The 21,223-nt window shown below is 27.8% G+C and overlaps 1 protein-coding gene across 1 annotated transcript in view; it reads left to right on the top strand.

The window, feature by feature from the left end:
• LOC113557307 overlaps positions 1-14,891 on the top strand; it is a 28,970-nt gene extending 14,079 nt beyond the window's left edge. The window contains 24 exon segments of the mRNA XM_028188579.1: positions 4-335; positions 403-517; positions 594-763; positions 1,152-1,241; positions 4,219-4,438; positions 4,506-4,658; positions 4,716-5,065; positions 5,132-5,278; positions 5,343-5,491; positions 6,506-7,191; positions 7,194-10,541; positions 10,609-10,709; positions 10,790-10,944; positions 11,021-11,196; positions 11,268-11,378; positions 11,447-12,189; positions 12,255-12,419; positions 12,482-12,591; positions 12,686-13,181; positions 13,244-13,535; positions 13,662-13,962; positions 14,032-14,161; positions 14,233-14,415; positions 14,517-14,891. Of these exon segments, the coding sequence (XP_028044380.1) occupies positions 4-335; positions 403-517; positions 594-763; positions 1,152-1,241; positions 4,219-4,438; positions 4,506-4,658; positions 4,716-5,065; positions 5,132-5,278; positions 5,343-5,491; positions 6,506-7,191; positions 7,194-10,541; positions 10,609-10,709; positions 10,790-10,944; positions 11,021-11,196; positions 11,268-11,378; positions 11,447-12,189; positions 12,255-12,419; positions 12,482-12,591; positions 12,686-13,181; positions 13,244-13,535; positions 13,662-13,962; positions 14,032-14,161; positions 14,233-14,415; positions 14,517-14,609 (8,816 nt within the window). The 3' untranslated portion in view covers positions 14,610-14,891.
• Positions 14,892-21,223: the final 6,332 nt, after the last annotated feature.

Raw genomic sequence — 21,223 nt, 5'->3', positions numbered from 1 at the left:
TAGCTGAAATGGGAGCTGACTTTAATATACTGGAATATGCTGATCCAGAACTTGACAACTTAGATTGTGGTAACAAAACTAATATATTATATGATCTTGTTGATGACGAGGAATCCAATAAGAGTACTCACAACAAAACAGTACCAAACGATAAGACTTCAGAAGAAATTCAGACTAAACAATCCAAGGAAGAAGTAGATGATTTACAGAGACTGAGTAGTCTGAATCATAGAAAAGATCAAAATAGTGTAGCAGTTTTAGGAATTGAAAAGTTTGAACAAGATATTATTCATTCTCCAAAACTCGAAACTTCACAAAATGTTGTTAACGCACAAGTAATATATATATATTTATTAAAAATATTTAGGTAATATTTAATAATTTAATTTTGAATAATTGTAGATTGTTCAAGATAATCAAATAAGTAATGTGATGCAGAGCAGAGAAAATAATATGAATTTCATGTCAAATTTTTCTGGAGAAAATCAAATACCTAAAATGTCACCGATTGGACAAGGTAATGTATTAAATTTTAAATTTCCATCACTAAATTTAAAATTATATATTATTATTATTTCTATTTTGATTTTTAGTCTCTATTCAGCAACAACAGCGACTAATTCAAATGCAGCGTACAGTTGTGCCTAATCGCTTGATAGGTTCTCAGCAGATTATACAGCAAGGGACAGTTCAACAAACCCGCCAGTTGGCTCCACCTCCACCTTATCCTGGACCTCCTCCGCCATACCCAGGACAACATCAGGTAAAGTGTTATTTTAAATTATGTTATAATTTATCATTGTCATAGCATAATAGTAGTTCAATTATTCGTTGTAATCCCTTCAGTGGTTTCTCCTATTTTGCATCTAGATACTTTTTTTTGTAGACTTCCAGAAAAAAAGCATGCATTTTTCAATTAAATATACTTTTGTCAAATATTTATTTAATTTGATAACATCATCTGATCTGATTTAAATCTTTTTATAAATATGTATAAATAATGTGTAATTGTAAAAACTAAAGGAAGGAAAAAATATATTGTTTATTTTGTTAATTTAATGTTGGGTGAAATATTTCTAATTTATGTGCTTGATAATATACATAATATATGACAAATTGGGATTTCACTAACAAATGTGGCCCCCCTTCAGGTCCGTATGAGGGCTCCTTTACCACACAGTGACATGGTACCACACAGTCTTATGGGCGTTCAAATGCAGAGAAGACCATTGTTGCTTCAGGTAATTAGAAGAATTGAGATAGATGATATGTCGTGAAATTAAATACTGTGAAATAAAAATGAACTTACTTACATTAAATAATTAAACCTAATAATAATCACGTGCACTACACATTGTTTTAGACGTGTTGTAATTAAATAACACTGAATATCTACCAAACATAAACTTAACTTTGTTTTGACTCAAAATACAAAATTTTAAAAGTTTTATTTTTGTATAACAAATTTAAAATGTTTTTAAATATTTATTTTAGGTATAAATTATATTTAATTTTAACTAGGAGTTTAGAAGTTATGTAATTTTACATAGAATGAACATTAATTACTATAATATAAATATATAATATTAATTACATAAATAACATTAATATTAATAAATATCATATATCAATAATCAATTACAAATCCTAAATTTGTTAAACTATATGAGAAGTTAATTTCATATTCTAGGAATCAATTATATTCAATTTAATTTTAGATGCTTTTCATGATTAATTAATTTATACAACAAATGTTTATTGTTACCAAATCTAATAATTAACTACTATTTTAATTATATCTTGAATATATTAATAAGAACAAAATTGTAATTTTTTTTTTTTTGAGTCAAAATATGGTTTGTAAATTTTATTTATGATTAGTTTTATCTTTTTTCTATTCAACTCACTAAATTTGGCACTAATTAGTATTATCAATTATCATATTAGAGTTTCTTAGTTATCAAAAAATTCTTTTAAAACTACAAAACAAATTCAAATAAATTTGAAATATACATTTTTTTAAACCTGCAAATTAAATTAAATATTTACTATGATTCAATTAGTTTCCATTATCTGTCCAGCACTTGTTTTTTTTATACATATTTAATATACGACTAAACTATCAAGTATATAAGTTGTAAAATATTTAATGTTGTTCAATTTAACCACATATATAAAGTATTAATTATGCTTGACCGTAGGATGAATAAAAACCTTTTGATGTTAATTAACACTAATAATTACTAGAGATATATAGGTGATTCACCAACCATGCTCATCTTTTTTTTTCAATAATACAGTTATCCATAATCTGATTTTTGGAATTTTTAAATATATTTACAGATCATTTTCTTAAATTCTTGAGATTTTTTTGTATTACTTTAACAAGTGCTCTTTTTGATTACAAACTTTTATTATTGAAATAACAATCCTCTTTTCTACTTTAAATTATATAGATATAGCTAGGGCCCGGAACTTAATGCATTTTATCTTTTTTTTCTAATGCTCAAATTTGAGGCTCATCCTTATAGAAATTTGATTTGTGAAGTATAGAATTTAATGGTATAATTTTTATTTTACATATGTTTCCATTTTTCTTGTTCAAAGTTACATTTTATTTTAACACATTCAGTTTCCATTAGCTTATCGATTATCAGTGTTCATTATATTTATCGTTGTTGTGATCTAAGTATATTTAATAAACTGTAGGCAGATATTATTTTAGTAATATGATTTATGATAAATTAATTGTTTAAAATGTTAAGTCATTTTTGGTATTTTTGTGTGCATTTATAATTATTTTTAGGTTATCAAGTTCCGTACCATAGATATAGTAGATAATTTTTCTGAAATTTTGTTGTTTCAAAATTTGAAGGAGTAGAGTTTTTGAGTTATTTAAATTTGTTTATTAAGAATATTACGATCATGATTATGGTAACTAAACTCAATTGAATACTTATTATAAATTATAAATTCTGAATGATAATTTAATAAGTTGGAGATATTTTGTATAATTAGTTTTCCTCCCTTATTATTTTTTTTCTATACCAATCACAAACCCACTCTAAAGGTTTGTATTACCTGTTTAGCTTTTACAAGATAGGATAAATATCTGGACACTTTATCTAAGATTATAAACTTGGAATATATTAGGGATAGGTGACTAATATATTTTAGTAATTAATAATCTATCAAAGTATATAATGTATATGAATGGTCTAAGTATAATAAATACTAGATCTAATATTATATAAATTTTATATTTTTGTAAAACCATTTTTATGGACTTCTTAGTCTATAGTATCAACATTTTATGAGGATTCTACACCCACATTTGTTGTCGTCTCTGTCTTTACTTATTTAGCAAATTTGCATCTAGTAGAACTTATTATGTAGTATTATGTTTAATATTAAAGTGAATTTATTTATTATCAAAGTTTAAGGTTAAAACAGTGTCAGTGATGTAACGTTGGATTTTTTTCAATATTTTACATATTTGCTCAAAAATTAAAATATTGAAAAAAATCCAACACTATACCACTGATGATGTTGTAACCTTTAACTTTGAAACTCAAATAGTTTTTTAAATACTTAGTATTTAGCTATGGATTTTTTATCCTGGTTTTAAAGTTTTTAGTTTAGGTTGCAGTTACAATGCTAAAATATTATAAAAATCAAATTTTTAACTAGTTTTTGAAAAATTAATTTCGATCTATTTTTATTTTAGTATAAACTATTTGAAAGATATACCTTTTTGTCCAGTTATTTTGTATATTCTAAAAATAATAGATTTTTTTTTTATGTTATTACATCTTAATCCTAATACATTTTTATTTATTTTTGTTACTTTGCAATTATTTTTTATTATAATATATAAATAATTATATAATATGTACTACAATTATTGCTATAATTACATTTTCTTTTTAATTTTTACATATTTTTTTTTGTTTTTTTTTTTAATTGAAGAAGTAGTAAATAAGAAATAATTTTTTGTTTTAGTTTTATTAAATTATAATTTTTTAAATATATACATCATTTTAGCATGTTTTACAATAAAATATTATTTCTTGTCAATATTTAGCATGTATAGTTCAACAGCGTGTTTCATTTAGCACTGCAAATACTTTGAAATAATTAGTATTCATTGTAGAATATTACAAATTGTAAATTTACTGTTATTTAATGAATATTAATAAAAAAAATTTTATTTCTTAGGAACAGCCCTTATTATTAGAAGATCTTTTAGAACAAGAAAAACGAGAACAAGAGAAACGACAAAATGTTGATTCATCAGGTGTTAATAGTAATGTTTCATCCACGGGTTCTTCTCTCCCTGCTTTAATGAGTGATGCTGATTTTGAACTTTTGCGAGCTGATGTTATGAATTCTTCTGCTAGTGGTTCTGCTATAGCATCACCACCTATAATTCAACAAAGTAATTTAATTGTTTTATGATATATTTAAAGTGTAGCTGTTAAATATATCATCAACAATTTGTTTAGGTGGTACAGGAGTTGTTCAACAAGTTAGTGATCAAATACATATGCAAAGACCTACATTTTTACAAAGATCAACTTCTCAGCCTGTACAAAACTGGTCACAACCTCAGCAATTACCCAGTCAATCTCCAGCAAGACAGCAATTTACTGAACAATGTTAGTTAAGGTTTCTTTTTCTGTTTGAATGATATTATAGTTAATTTTTGTTTATAGCTCTGAAAGTTCCACTTTTTAATGCTCCAGTATTAACACCACCAGCACAACCACCTGAAGTTATAGCTACAGAACAAGATCGCCAAACACAGCATACATACGAAGTATGGCTTAATGAACAAAGTAACAATATAACTAAGCAATTGAAATATTATGAAAGCGAAGTTCAGAAGTTAAGAAAAATGAGAAAGAGCATGAATAGTAAACAACGTGTTGCTAGAAAACAAGGTAATGAGCTGTCAGAACAGGACTCAATAGAATTCCAACGTGTTACTGCAGAACAGCAAGCTGTGCAAAAATTATTGGATTCAAGTCGTAAACAAAATAAACAGCATATGGCTATTATACAGGTAATATTATAAATAATGATAAAATGTTTTATCTGAGTTAATAATAATAATAATATGTATGATTAGGAGTATAAAAATAAACATCGTTCAACAACTGCAGAAAGTCCACAGTCTCCAAGTGTAATGATGTCTCCAAATTCAACTGTCGGGACTATTCAACATCAACAAAACTCAATGTCTCCCCACAATAGTATTTCCACTCCTTTATCTCAAGTATGTCATAGAAAAATATTGAAATAACTTTTTTTTATGTATTAATGTATTTGTTTGTTTTTAGACTGAAGAAAACCCATTTAGTCCAAACCAACAATCCCCATTACCGTCACCTAGATCTAATTTGCCTTCACCTCAGTTACGTAATCCTGGTCAATCAAGTCCACGGCAAGTGATTGTTAATTCAAATACACAAGACCAATTATTGACAAGGTTTGTAGGATTATAAAATGATGTTAACTAAAAAATTATAAAAAAAATTGTTTGCGATATAAACTGTGTGTTCAATGAAAGCATTCACATGGACATTGTGCATAAAAATGTTTGTGACTGACCGGTAATCTATTATCACCTTTTGTTTACAACAGTGGCAAACACTCAGTGTATGAATTTTTAAGTGACAAATTTTCTACCCAAAATAAATTTTAAAAGACGTAAAAATCAAAAGAATGTTTTTGGATGTAAAAAAATTAATAACTTGTAACAAAATGTAAAAAACACGGGTGTATGGCAAGATGAGATTAGTTTCTTTTTTTATTTTTTAATTGCCCTGTATACTGATTTGGACAGATACTAGTGTTTTATTTGAGTAGTTGGTGGGGAAGACATCCACAGTGTCTAATATGTTTTTTTTACCATGTGTTTTTTCGTTAAACAGTTTATATTTTATTCATTAAAAAAATGTGATAAAAATTCTTATGATGTCATTAGGTAAACAGTTTCATTTCATATTTATTAATTTTTTTGTTTTTGAATTTAAAATTGCATAACTACAATATGAAAATAATTATAAAATAGAATTACTGTTACTTTCTGAATTTTTATGAATACTTGGGTCATTTATTGACTATAAAATTATTAATTTTTTTGTTAAAGTTTGTGTATAATAAAAGATTGGTATTCTATTATTTATGGTATACTGAAATAATCATAGGTATTTTAGTAAATTAGCCTGTTAAAAAATTTAAAGACTACAATATCATCATGATATTCTCACGGGCTTTTATTGATTTTTTTAAATTTAAAGTGAGTTACTGGAGCAAAATATGATAGTAATTATAATTTGTTTAAAATATTTATAATTTACTTGAAACTGTAAATACTTTTTAAAGCCAAATAATATACTCACCTTTAAATGTGTTAGTTCTATAACACATTTAGTTGTTAAGTTAAAGAATATATAAGTATGAAAAAATCTAATTATTTAAAATTTTATCTTTTTAAAAGGCATGCAGGAATGACTCCCATAAGATTTGTGCGTTCTCCAGATGGCTTAACATTAAGAGCACGCCCAACACTTGTGTCTCTTCAGAGTCATATGCCATCTGTGAACACTTCGAATACATATCAGGGTTCAAAGGTAACCAATGTCACTATAAGCCAAGGATCTCAAATTCAACAACCTCAGCAGATCCAACGACTAACTTTCCAACAATTAACTCCTCAACAACAGCAGTTACTCTTACAAAGGAAGCTCACCCAAAAAGCCATACTCATATCTCAGCAACAACAAGAATTAAACAATTCTGCCAATCAAGATCCATTAGCAGTTCAACAAAGACAAATGCAATTAGCTCAACATAGACAAATGTTGTTACAGCAAATTGATCAAATTCAAAAACAAATGAATGATGGACAGAATCAGCAACAAAGACAAATACTTGTCCAACAAACTGTTTCTGGAAATCAAGATGGTAAAGCAGAATTGTCACCTCAACAAAGACAGCAGATAGTTATTCAGAGACAAAACATAATATTACAACAGCAACAACAGTTTCAACAGTTACAGCAACAAAATGTTCCTCAACAACAACAACAACAACAACAACAACAACAACAACAACAACAACAAATTTTGCAACCACAGAATAATCAGAATCAATTGCAATTACAATCACAAATAATCAAAATACAATACAAGTGCAACAGCAGCAGCAGCAACAGCAGCAACAACAACAGCAGCAGCAACAGCAGCAACAACAACAGCAACAGCAGCAACAACAGCAGCAGCAGCAGCAGCAGCAGCAGCAGCAACACCAACACCAACAGCAACAGCAACAGCAACAACAACAACAACAACAACAGCAACAACAACAACAACAACAACAACAACAACAACAACAACAACAACAACAACAACAACAACAGCAGCAGCAGCAAAATCCAGGACAGACCAATATGACTCAACAGCAAAAGTTATTTCAACATCAACAATTGCAGTTACAGATAGCCAAGCAGCAACATATCATGGCTCAACATAATGCTCAAATTCAGCAAAAATTAGTTCAACGTTCGCCTCAGCAACAAAATGTTATTCAGTCTCAATTATCTCCTCAGCAGCAACAAACAGTGTTGTTACAGCAGACTATTAAACAAGAACCAGGAGAAATTGTTAATCCAAATATTATTCGCCAACAACAGCAACAACAACAGCAACAACAAATTTTATTACAGCGCCAGCAACAAACGAGATTCCTACAACAACAACTTATATCTCAAGGCAAAGTTACTAGACAAATGGTTCAGTCTCAACAACAGTCTCCGATTCCTCCTCAAAGCCCAAATCAACAACCACCTCTATCTCCAATGCCTCCACAAAGTCCCATTTCCAACAATCAGCAATACTGTCAACCAAATAGTCCAATGATATCAACTCAGTCAACAATGTTGTCGCAAAGTCCTCAGCAGTTTTCACAGCCAGTACAGTCGCCTAACCCTGTACAGTATACTCCTAATTCACCAATGCCTTCTCAAAGCCCTAGGCAAACTCAGTTTGTACAACCTACGTCACCATTAATGCCTCAAAGCCCTATGGTTCAGGGATATACTCATCCTCCAGCAACTTCACCGTTTGGACAGCCCCCCAGTTCACCAAGTCCTAGACCTTCGCAGAGTCCAAGAAACAGCCTGGGCCCTCCTAGTTCGCCAATGAGTCCTATGCAACAAAACCCATATATTAGACCAACAACAAGTCCTATGCCTGCTAGGCGACCAAATGTAGGTAGTAGTCCATTGATGCCAGATCAACAAGAAAACAGGGAAGAAAATAATATACCGCCAGAAGGATATCAGTATGCAAAATTAGGACTTCGTGGAGGTGGACATTATTGCTTACCTCCCAAGGGATTTAAGTACACTAAATTAGGTCTTAAAGGTGGGGCACCTATGTGGAGTACTGGTAGACAGTTTGTTAGTAAAGATGCTCAAGATGAGGTAAAAAGAAGTGTATTCAAAAGTAATGATATGCCACTAAGTGCAATACCAGTATCTAAAGTTTCATCATTAGTATCATTGGAGTATGGAGATTCAGATGATGAGGGTTCAAGAACACCTCCAGTTCCTTCCCCACAACCACCTCCAACCCAAATATCCAAACAAAAAGAAGCTCCAGAAGGAATTAATACAGATCCAATGATTATTTCAACTTCTCCCAAAAATGAAGGTAGTAGAAATTTACCAGTTTACAAAGATGTAAATTTATCAGAAAATTGTAAAAAAGATAGCATTGAAGAATTAGATGATATACAAATGATATCAACTATACACATGAACATGGATCCTGGTCAAATATCATTAAACTCTAGTAGAGTTGGTGAAGAATTATTGGACATGGATAGAGAAATTAATTCACCAGGTTTGATGTTGAATGAAAATGATGATAGCATTCTTGGTGGTCTACCGAAAGATGAAGCTTCTGAAATGGATAGATTGATGTTTTTTGATGAACTTGGCGATAGCATAAAATGTGACCAGGAGGAAAAGAGTGGATCACCAGAGAAATCTGTTTTCAATCTGGATAAATTACTTAATGATCCAGAACCACATGTAGAACAAAAAGAAGAGTTTAAGGCTGAGGTTATTCAACAAGAAAACAATTTAGCAGAATTAAGTCAAGAAAACGAAGAAGAAAATATTGATAATGTTATTCAAAGCTATTCTTTTCATTCTTATGCAAAAGTTCCAAAACCAGCACCATCACCCAAAAAAGAAAACCGTTTAGTATCTATTTTAAAAACTGATCAATCAGATGATCTAAAAAAAGTGACTAGTCTACTTCGATCTCACCCGTCAACCCAAAGTAAAAATATTATTATTTTAAACCCTTCATCAGATACATTAAAAGATCAAAATTTACTATTAGCAAAGCAAGATAATCTTATACATTCAGATTTAGCTCAAATCTTAAGTACGATTATGTCTCCCAAACAGAAAGACGGTTTCATTAAAATTGAAACATCAAATTCAGACGAGCAGACAAAACACTCAACTATAGTTTTACCAGCCCGTACAACATCAGTAGTGCAAAGTTCTCAAAAATATCCTTGGGAATCAATAACAGCATTTACTACTGCGTCTTCAACTTCATATGCTAAATCAATTCAAATAATATCAAAACCTGAAGATAAAGAACTAAAAAATAGTTCTCAATTATCATGTATGATAAATGTACCCAAGCAGGAATCACGTACACCTAAAGTTGTTGAAGAATCTCAGAACGTATTGCTTAAACAACTTCTTCAAAATACTGCGTGTGCTAATCAAACTCCAACTACTACAACTGCAATAAGCTTGCCAATTATACCTTCTCTTGAAGCTCAACTTGCAAGGCCTGTTTCACCTACACCATCTTTATTGTTTCCTTCATTACTTTCACCAAAAAAAGATGATAAATTTGAATCTCAACATCAATCACTAAAACCTTTAAAATTAGAAATTGAACCTATTGCACAAAGACCAGAGTCTCAACCACAAGTGCTACAAAAGCCTGAACCCCAAATTCAAGTACAAAAATCTGAACCACAAGCTCAAGTTCTAAAACTTGAGCCACAGTCATCTCCTAAACCTGTAGTTATTCTACAGCAGTCTGATACTCAAACTCCAGTTACGCAAACTTCACCTACTCCACAACCACCACAACCATCTTTACTGCAAGTACAATCAGAACCACAGCTTCAATCACAACTTCAACCACAGCTACAATCACAATCGCAAACAACAGCGACTCGACCAATCACTTCATCTGATTCAATTATGGAATCTATTAACTCAGCAATTAAATTAGAGCGTTTAGATGAAGGAAGTAAAAGTGAAGTACATAATCCTGCAACTACTATGAGCGGATTTAGCCCTGAAAGAGAAGTAAAAAGAGAAGTCATGTCATCAGATGAATTGGTGTCACCCCAAAATTCTACAAGGATAGTAGATCCAGCCGATATGAATAATTCAATGAATATGTCAATAGACATGAATGCAGATAATCAAGGTAATTTTTTTATATTTTATATAATAACATTTTATTGGATCATGATTTTTAATTTATTTTATTGTAGATCAAAAAAAGTATAAACGCAGGCAATATTATGCTAAACGTAGGCAAAGTCAAGGGAAAGATGTAAGTTCTACAATTATCCCAAAAAAACGACACCGAAAGGTAAAATAAATAAATATTTTCAAACTTTTTTTTTCATGTTGTAAACACATTATATTGTTATATTATTATTATTATTTTAGGGTTCTAAACCAGAAGAAGATTATGATTCTTTCATTGATGCACTAATGTCACAATTACGACAGCTTCAGCCAATGAATGTTATTGAACCATCTTTAAACCAAAACTTAACAGCTTGTCCATTGTTTGGTATTGGAGATGTATTATCACAGCAAAAGTATTATTACAAAATTGATTTATTATATTCCTTTTTAATCTGTTCAGTTTAAAAATATACTATACTTTACTTTTAGCTTTAAAAGTGGTGATTTAAAAGGTAAAGTGGGTTCATGTAATCTGCCAGGTGAGAGTGATTACTACAATACAAAACCTTTTGGTGATTTAGAACCTGTCTCACCATTACCTCAACCATCTACTCAAAGAGGCTTTTACAATGAAGAATTTGACCCTCTGAAGTTTGAATCTGATAGTATGTGTGATAATAAAACATAAGTATTATATACATTTTTTTTATTCAAATGTTGTTAATAAATATTTTAGACGATGAGAAGAAGTTTGAAATTGGTCGTGATCGTGATGATACTCCAGACACTATAATGAGCTCTTCTTCACCAGAGTTGGCAGCATGTCAAACTCCAATCCATTTCCCAGGTATGTTTTTCAATATTTTTTTAAAATTTATTATCTTGGTTTCAATTAATTAAATCAAATGTTTATAGGGCTTAAAAATTATGATGACGATAGTGATTCAACAGATACATTGTTAAATTTCACTCGATACATGTCTCCGGTTCATCAACTCGTTGCACCATTAGCTCTGAAACCTCGTCCCAATTATAAAATCAACATTGAAGATGATAAAGAAAATCAGGGTGTAAGACAAGGAATGTTATCTCAAGTTGGTAAAACGCCTCCACGAAATTCACCTGCATTACCATTGCGGGATTCCAATACCATGACAGTTACATTAACTATAACTTCAGATGCAGCTGAAGATATTATGGGAGTTCTTCAAGGCTTAGCTAATTTACTCGATTTAACTGATATTCCCAACTATAAAGTTACTGAAAGAACTGTTACACCAATGTCACATAAATTAGGACTGTACAGATCTAAAACCAAAGATGGAAAAGAAGGAGCTCCAATAGATATTCAAACTATATTAAATGGCTTTGCCAAATTTTGCCGTCATTGTGATTTAGTTATATTAAATAATTTAATAAAAAAGAAAGCAAGCGAAATTCCCTTCTTATCTGTCGAAGAGTGTGCAGATGAAATATTTTTCTGTAGTACAATGTGCTTTCAAACTTTTGCTTCGCTATTGCGCCCACCAACTGAATCTAAAGATAAAGCAACAACCAATGTTAATCATTTATCTGAAGGTTCACCGCCAAAGCGTTCGAAAGTAGATCCTGAAATAACTAGTCCAATATCTAGTAAGACTGATGTTCCTGAAAAAATGGTGAGTTTATTTCATTATTTTAATGACCCATTAACAGTATAAATATATAATTTTATTGTTATCAGGATGTTGATGATACTTCACAAAACATAGAGGAAATAAAATGTGAACCTACTGTTGAAGAAACAAAAACTATACATAAGAGTAATATTTATAGACTTTGGAATTCAAATAGTGTTCCAGCTCCTCTCACAAAGCATAAAAAATCTACTGACAAAGATCTAATGGAGGTACTAAGTTTTTTTTTATTTTTTATTTTTATAATTTATTTAATATTTGTTTATTTTTATAGATGCTGTTTCGTATGGGAATCACTGTGACATCACCAAAATTACCAGAAGACAAACGTTTGTGTTTGTTTTGTCATCAATTTGGAGATGGTGTTTCAGATGGACCCTCTAGGTATGTATAATTTATATTTTATTTTGAAATTCAACGTTAAAATGAATTAATAATAAATTAAATTTTGTAACTATTCCTATTATGTATTAATTAGGTTATTAAACTTCGATGTTGATAAATGGGTTCACTTAAATTGTGCATTATGGTCAGAAGATGTTTATGAAACTGTTAATGGAGCTTTGATGAAAGTTGATATTGCTTTACGACAATCTCTCAGTGTAGAATGTATAGTATGTCAGAGGCCCGGTGCAACACTTAAATGTTACAAGCTTAGGTGTTCCACAAATTATCATTTACCATGTGCTGTCAAAGATGATGCTGTATTCTATAAAAATAAGACTTTGTACTGCAGTGGCCATGCTCCAAAGAGCGATAAAGAAAATGAGCTAACTACATTGTCTGTTCATCGACGTGTTTATATTAATAGAGATGAGAATCGGCAAGTTGCTGCTGTAATGCATCATTCAAGTTCTCATCAATTTCTGTTGCGTGTTGGCAGCCTTACTCTTCTTAATATAGGTCAATTATTACCTCATCAATTAGCTGCATTTCATACACCAACTTCTATTTATCCAATTGGTTTCAAAGTAGTAAGTTATATACATTAATTTTTAGCTGTTGCAGAAGTTACTAATGAAAATATATTTTTAAGGTTCGTTTGTTTTGGAGTATGCGAGTACCTAACAAGCGTTGTAAATATATTTGTTCTATTCATGAAGTAAATGCTCGACCAGAATTTAGAATAATTGTACAAGAAGTAGATAATGAAGATCTAGAGCTTAAAGATTCTAGTCCAAGAGCAGTGTGGTCGAAAGTTTTGTCAGCTATCGCTAGTATGAGAACTGCAAACAATTTGTTAAAGCTACATCCTCAACATGTGAGTGGTGATAGTTTATTTGGACTTACCGAACCAGCAATTGTTCGTGTTTTGGAAAGTTTGCCTGGTAAGTATTGTGTGTGATAAATTGACGAGAAGAAAAAATTATTTTAAATTAAAATATTTAAATCAATATGTATAAATTCTATTAATTTAAAGCTATTTATTATAAGTTATTTTGACATTTCTATAGGTATTGAGACACAATCTGATTACCGTTTCCGTTATGGTCGTAATCCTCTTCTAGAACTTCCTTTAGCTATCAACCCAAGTGGATGTGCTCGTTGTGAAGGCCGTAGACGATTAGTTCTTCCTGGGAAGTTACGATCACATATACCAAGATCGTTTACATCATCTCATGGTTCATCATTATTGAGTCAGCTAGACTTATCAGCGCCTCCTACTTGTCCTTATTCTAAGCATTTTGTTCATTCTAAATCCTCGCAATATAAAAAAATGAAACAAGAATGGAGGAATAACGTGTATTTAGCCAGGTAAATATTGTTACAACTAAATTATAATTATTGTTATGTTAGTACTAATCAAAATAAATTTTTTACTAGGTCTAAAATCCAAGGTTTGGGACTGTACGCTGCTAGAGATTTAGAAAAACATACTATGGTTATTGAATACATTGGTGAAATTATCCGATCACAATTATGTGATTATAGAGAGAAACTTTATGAGGCCAAGGTAAAATTCTTTCCAAAAAAAAAATATTTTTGTTTATCGAGTATAGTTTAATATATATGTTTCTGTTATAGAACCGTGGTATATACATGTTCCGTCTGGATGATGATCGGGTGGTTGATGCTACTATAAGTGGAGGTCTAGCTCGTTATATTAATCACTCATGTAATCCTAACTGTGTTACCGAAAAAGTGGAAGTAGACAGGGAGCTTCGAATTATAATTTTTGCCAAGCGACGGATTGCCAGAGGCGAAGAGGTGAGTTAAAAATGAATATTACCTAATTCATAGTAAGGATTTTCAGTTTTTTTAACAATTATGAAATTTACTAATAATATTTTTAATTTATGGTATGTCAGCTTGCTTATGACTACCAGTTTGATATTGAAGATGATCAACACAAGATTCCGTGCAACTGCGGTGCTCCCAACTGTCGCAAATGGATGAACTGATACAGTTGTAGCCATATAAGTATTTTTACCATTTTTTTTTTTAATTTTAATTTTACTTTTAACAATTGTCGCATTAGACACATTCATTTATAATAATAATAGTAATAATTGTTATGTTGCCCATATTAAACTGTACACAATTTCTGTGATAGGATCAAATTTTACACATAATATATATTATTCATATATTAAATAGATTTATAAATATATAATAGCGCGTATAAACTAAAAAAAAAAAACTAATGTAAATAATTGTGCCGTAGATTGCAGCACGCTATTTTTGTAATTATTTTTTAAGTACTGTTTGAGTATAATGTATAAATTTATTATATGAAATTATTGTATGATAATATATATTAATTGTAAATTATCGTTAGGACAAAAACAACAACAAAAAACAATATGATCTCTTTGCATGAGACAAGACTTGATATCGTAAGTTTTCGTTGGTGTTTGTAAAAAAAAAAAAAAAATGAAACAAAAAAAAAAATAATAATTATAAACAAACGAAACATTAATTTGGGTGACGGTGTAGCTGAAATAATATAAAAAAAATTAAAAGAAATTGAGTGGGCATTTTGTTTACTTTTTGTTTTTGGTTGACTTACACGGTTTTAGTCAATTCCTTTATACATTTATTTTTATTATTATTATTATTTTTTTTTTTTTTTGTTATAAATTGATGATAGCCTACTACTGTTGTTATATTATTTTTTTTATTTATTCTTCAAATATTTATTTTCTTTAATATTTTAATTTTATTTGTTTGTTTTTTGTGTCCAAAAAATATGATTTAATTTAATGCAATATTGATATACAATATATATACATAGTAATAATAATATTTATACCATTATTTTTCTACTTAACGATAAAATTGGTCCAATATTTTCGAAAACTTGTTAAAATTTTTGTGCATTGACTGTGTATAAATATATATTAATTGTGTATAACAGATATATATTTAGATACATACATGGATACTTATTAAATATTTTCTGTTTATAAACCCTTTGATTGAATTGTATAAATTTTGCCGTATTTTAGATAGTTTTCATTTTGTTACGAGTTAAACCAAAATATTATTTCAATAAGTTTATCTCGACTATTTACCCATTAGATATTATATAATTATATTAATATATTTTGAATTATATTCAATTTATTAGATATGGTTATTAGTTTTAGGTATGAATTATTATTTTAAATGTCATTCACAACTCGATGTTTTTTATTTGAGTTGTATAAAATAAATGATAAAAATTTGGCGAATTAATTACATACACTTAATTATGTAACGTTTTTCCCACATTCCATCTCTAGGAAAATCATTTTACTGGATAACCAGGTATACATTAAATATTAGTAGGGCTAGGGACTTCTTGCCCTAAAAAACCTGTTAATATGCATGTATTTATGTCCTAAAGAATCACTAAATATGCTATTAAAATATGCATTTAAAAAAAGTATATTTGTAATAAATAATAATAATAATTGTAGATATGATACATAAATAGATAAATTTGATTATATACATTAATTTGATTAATTATCTGAGATAATTATTTTATTTTTTTCAGATTTGTTTTCATCTTACATTAAGTTTTAGTCTAAAACAAAATTTTTAAATTTTTTTTTAAAAAATAATTTAAATTGAATACATTTGTATATTTTTAATATAGTACTAATTACCTTAAGCATTTGAATATATATTTTCTTAAGTTGGAAATTTAAAACTTACCCATTCATATAAATAATTGTAAAATATGCACTTATAAAATGAAAAATGATCAAATATGCAAGATATGTAATTATAAATTTTAAATATAAACTCTTATTGCTATGAAACAAATTTTTATATTACTTAGCTATGTTTTTAATGATTATTTAAAAACATGCCAACTCCTAGAAGTCTCAAGCCTTAAATATATTATTAGCAAAAAAATTTTTCTGTTTTATTTTTATAAATCTTAAAAAGTGATGTGAATTATTACATTATTTAGATATTAGATGTTAAAAAAATACTAATCTATAAAAGAAAGTAATTCAAAAATGAATTGGCATCTATATATTTTGTGGTATTAGTTAATCACTTATTAATATACGTAGTTAAGAAGTTGTTCAATTATTCATATAGTTTATGACCTATAAAATTTAAATATTAATTTAATACACATGTCATTTCCTTGGGGGGGGGGGGAATTGTATGTTGCCCCTGGCCGAAAATTTTTGTAAATACGGGCGTTTGTAGGTATGTCCTGAGACGTATTTGAGTTTTTTGTCGTAAGTAAAGTTTTAATGTCACCCTAATATATCTCCCTTCCTATTAAAAATGAATAATTGATAACTACTTATATTATATCAAAAAGTTTTCTACAATTCACTAACACATGACATTTGTTACAAAGATACATGTCAAATTTTTAGGTTTCAGGTGTCATAAAATAATTGTAAAAGTTAGAAACTTTATTTAAATAATAAGTGTATTTTTAATGGATCATTTTCTTAAAGTTGTTCTACTTTGATAATATTGTTTTATTAATAATAAATAATGTAGGAATATCATTCTGCTGTACGGTAGATGTCAAGTGGATTATAATGACGGATGTGTTAAATTTGAATTCAATGATATATAATACCATTGTATACAAAAAACTATTCTGAGTGGAGATGGTCTATCAGCCTATACTACCAAGTATTTGATTTTTTGTTTTTTTAATATTTCTACCAGGTAAAGTAATTTATTTGAGTGAATAACATTTTATAAAAATAAAAAATATAAACATTTAGTGAAAATTTAGTAGCTTATTACAACTTTAAAATACTCATAGCTCGTTATAATATTATATTAATTATAATATAATTAAAGTCCTTTGAGATTCCCTAGGGCCTAGATCATTTCTTACCTTTTAAGTTTTATAATAGGTTAATATTTACTCTGATACTAAAATATATTTTGCTGAATGCAGTGTCTGCCGCGTTTTTGGTGTAGATAATTCGCTAGATAAAAACATTACTGTTTACTGCATTTACATAGTAACATAAATATGATATATTTGTATATATATTAATAAATTATACATATTGTTAGAGCCGCTATAGAGTCATATTTTTCTCCAAAAACGAGGTATTGTATTTTCCATTGTTCATTATCAAAACAAGATATTGTCAGCTTGTTATTAATTTGAATAAGCACCTATTATTTGTTTGCTAAGAATATTGTTTTATGTATTTTTATGTAAACATCAAATATAAAATAAATTAAAATAAAAATACATTGTAATAAAATATAGTAAAGTATTATTTTTTTATAATAATTTAGGGCTATAGAAACTTTAAATTAAAAAATAATATACAAATTATCGTACAATTTTTAATTATCGATATGAGTGTTATAAAATATAAATACTTATACATAAGAATAACTGTATGATTCTATCAAAATGGGACATTTTAGCATGGTCGTATTGTAAATGTTGGGGTTTTGGCCTAAATATTTCAAATTAAATGCAGTCGGCTCTTGGTGATTCATAGTTGGCGATACTTAAAAAAATTTCGAATTACTTAGTAATGAAAATTGTTTTGTTTTTATATTATAATTTATTATTAAATATTTCAGTAAATTAATCGGTATTACAGCCATTTTTAGTTTTTAAAATGTAAATATAAAATTATTATTATTAAATATATTACATTATTATTATAAAAGATTATAATTTTTTGAAGAAATCAGTAATTGTTTTCTGCTTCATTGAACTTACTTTCACTTTTTCAATACTATTTTCTAGAGTAAATAAAGCTTCGGAAACCTCTACACCAACTTCTAACTAGAGCGAAAAGTTACCGTAATTTATAACAAATAAAACGAAAATAAATATAAAATTACAGACGGGTTTTGATGAGTTAAAATACGATAAGAGACGATTCTATAGTTATCGAAAATAATAATTTGATTTAATACATATTTAATTATAATTGTATAGTGAATGAATAATGAAAATATTATAAAAAATAGAAATATATTTGGTGAATATACTTCGAATTGCCGAGCGTTGAACTGATGAAACTTCGAAATTCGAATTGACACGTGTTAGTTGCCAGTTTTCCTTAAATTTAATTTTGAATTATTGAGTGTACTTAAATTAATTGTTTTTATTCTAATTATTACGAGATTTTTAAGAAAACGTGCATTTACTTCGAATTACCAAAAGTAATTGTATATTACAACAGTATAGTCAGTATAGGTATCTCATTTTTGGAGGAAAATAGTCTCGCCCATTATAAATAGGTACTTACCGGTGTCTGGAAAGTACCTAAGTGGGAATGTTTACTGAATACATACATAATAATATGTATAAATCAATAATATATTGTATTGCGTGTTATGGTGAAAAATAAAATTATACAATTTCCAATTATTTGTCCGAATTGTAGGTGCTCATTGTAATTTTGCTCACAGAGTAAAAAACACTTACGAAATGTGTAAAAATATACGAGGTTTGCTTACTCAGGAAATGGATTTTATTGTAATAAAAATATCAATAAATGTATTAATTTTTCTTAAAATATGAAAAGAAATCCAAAATAAGTAAATATTTAAAAAATCTATTAGTATTGAAAATTACAAAAAATAAATATTTTATATTTATAATACTTATAAATATTAAATAAAAGTAATACAAATTATGTGGGTATATAAAATTATAAATATTATTCCGGAACAAAGCAATGAGAAACAACATATTGTTGTAGGTTTGTAAATAAAAATTACGACGGTTTGGTTGGAAAATACTTTTCTATTGGCTAAAAGACCGTTTCACATCTGTTGATGTGATAGGTGCATAGTTCTTATTCACTATATCAGAAGAAGTGTAGTCAATTTCCAGAGATCCTTGTTAATTTTTCTTATTGAAATATCTTTGTCAAAAATTACATATCTTGTTATTTTAGACGAAGCAGATAGAATGATATAAATCGTACACATTTTTTATCAGATTTAAAATATCTCATTCCAATAAAAATATGTATTTTCAATAAAATCTGTTCCCTACTTACGTATAATAAATGTAAATAATAAATATAAATATAGGTAGTGACAATAAATTATGAATTTTCAGACTTGTAAAAGATACTTTTAAAATTGTATTTAAATACAGATACAAGTATATCCATTCAAAAAGTATTTAAAATATATTTCAAATACTTTTAAGAAAATATTTAAGAACCAATACAAATACTTGCCATGTATTTAAATACTAATCAAATACTTTTTTTTTACTTTTCTATTAGTTAGCTTTCCAAATTAATGTTGTAATAACTAATTTAAAATTGTCATGTTACATTCATTTTGATATTATTAGAACTTTTTGTACCACTTACTTAATTGTATATTATAGCAATTTTTTAATATTAGGTTGTAGGTTGTTAATAAAATATAAATAAGAGGATATAAAAAGCAATTAAATAAAAATCATTCCCATTTAAGTATATTTTTAATTTATATTTTCTAACAATCTCATTCACAAATGAATGAGACATCAGCAATAGGGCACAGGGGTTCTCGACATCTATGAATGAAAAATATAAATAAAATAGACATAGCATAATAATTTAAAAAAAAAAAAAATATGTGACGATTGACGAATAATTCGTTTATTAAAAGTATTTGATTTTCAAATATAAATACGTCTTAGTCAGTATTTTAAATAATTTACAAATACTTATATTAAAAAGTATTCTAAATACTATAAAAGTTTTTAAATAGATACAGTGTACTCAAATACTTTTATTCAAATACTTTACAAGACTGTGCATTTTGAGTATGTATAAACTCGAGATCAATCAATATCATATTGTTAAAAGAAAAAAAATGTGTATATAGTTAAGTATAATAATATATATCTATATATTATTAATGTATTATATATTTTAATTAGTAATTACATATTTTAACTGGTAGTGTAATATTTGTATGGGTAAGCAGTATATAATTAATAATAATTATTGTTATACCTATTTTTATTATCGATATATTTTCTATAATATTCACGAAATAATTTCAAAATTTATAAAAACACGTAAAAAATAAATAGATAGGACCTATATAGGTAATTATTCAAATTATAAAGTATAGGTATAATAATAAATAATAATTGACACATTACGTTGGAATTGCATTTTCGTGTGTGCCTACTGCCTATGTTGTATTATTAATATATAATGGTGTATAGGTGTAGGCACAAATAGGCGAATTATATTTTTTTTTGAGAGAGAAGACTTAATTCCCCCATAACATTGATTTAAGAATATGTGAGGCGTATTCCTTTCACCTACCCTCCTTAACTTACACAACTTTAGTTATCCATTTAGAAATATAAAATATTGCTTACATAATTTTCATTCAATATTAATTGATATGTATATGTATGATATAATATATCGTATATTATGTATCTATTAAGCAAACGGAGTAAATTTTACAGCTGGCAATTACATGTATATTTGTGGTAAAATACTAAATATTATACTTTTTGGTTATAATATATTATTCATTTAAAATATTTTTTACTGAAAACACAACACTTCTTATTGTCCATGTTTATATTATGATGCAA

The sequence above is a fragment of the Rhopalosiphum maidis genome, chromosome 1, assembly GCF_003676215.2.
Source record: "Rhopalosiphum maidis isolate BTI-1 chromosome 1, ASM367621v3, whole genome shotgun sequence".
In the NCBI taxonomy this organism is placed as follows: Eukaryota; Metazoa; Arthropoda; class Insecta; order Hemiptera; family Aphididae; genus Rhopalosiphum; species Rhopalosiphum maidis.
The sequence above is the reverse complement of the archived record's forward strand: the minus strand, read 5'-3'. Positions and strand labels throughout refer to the sequence as shown.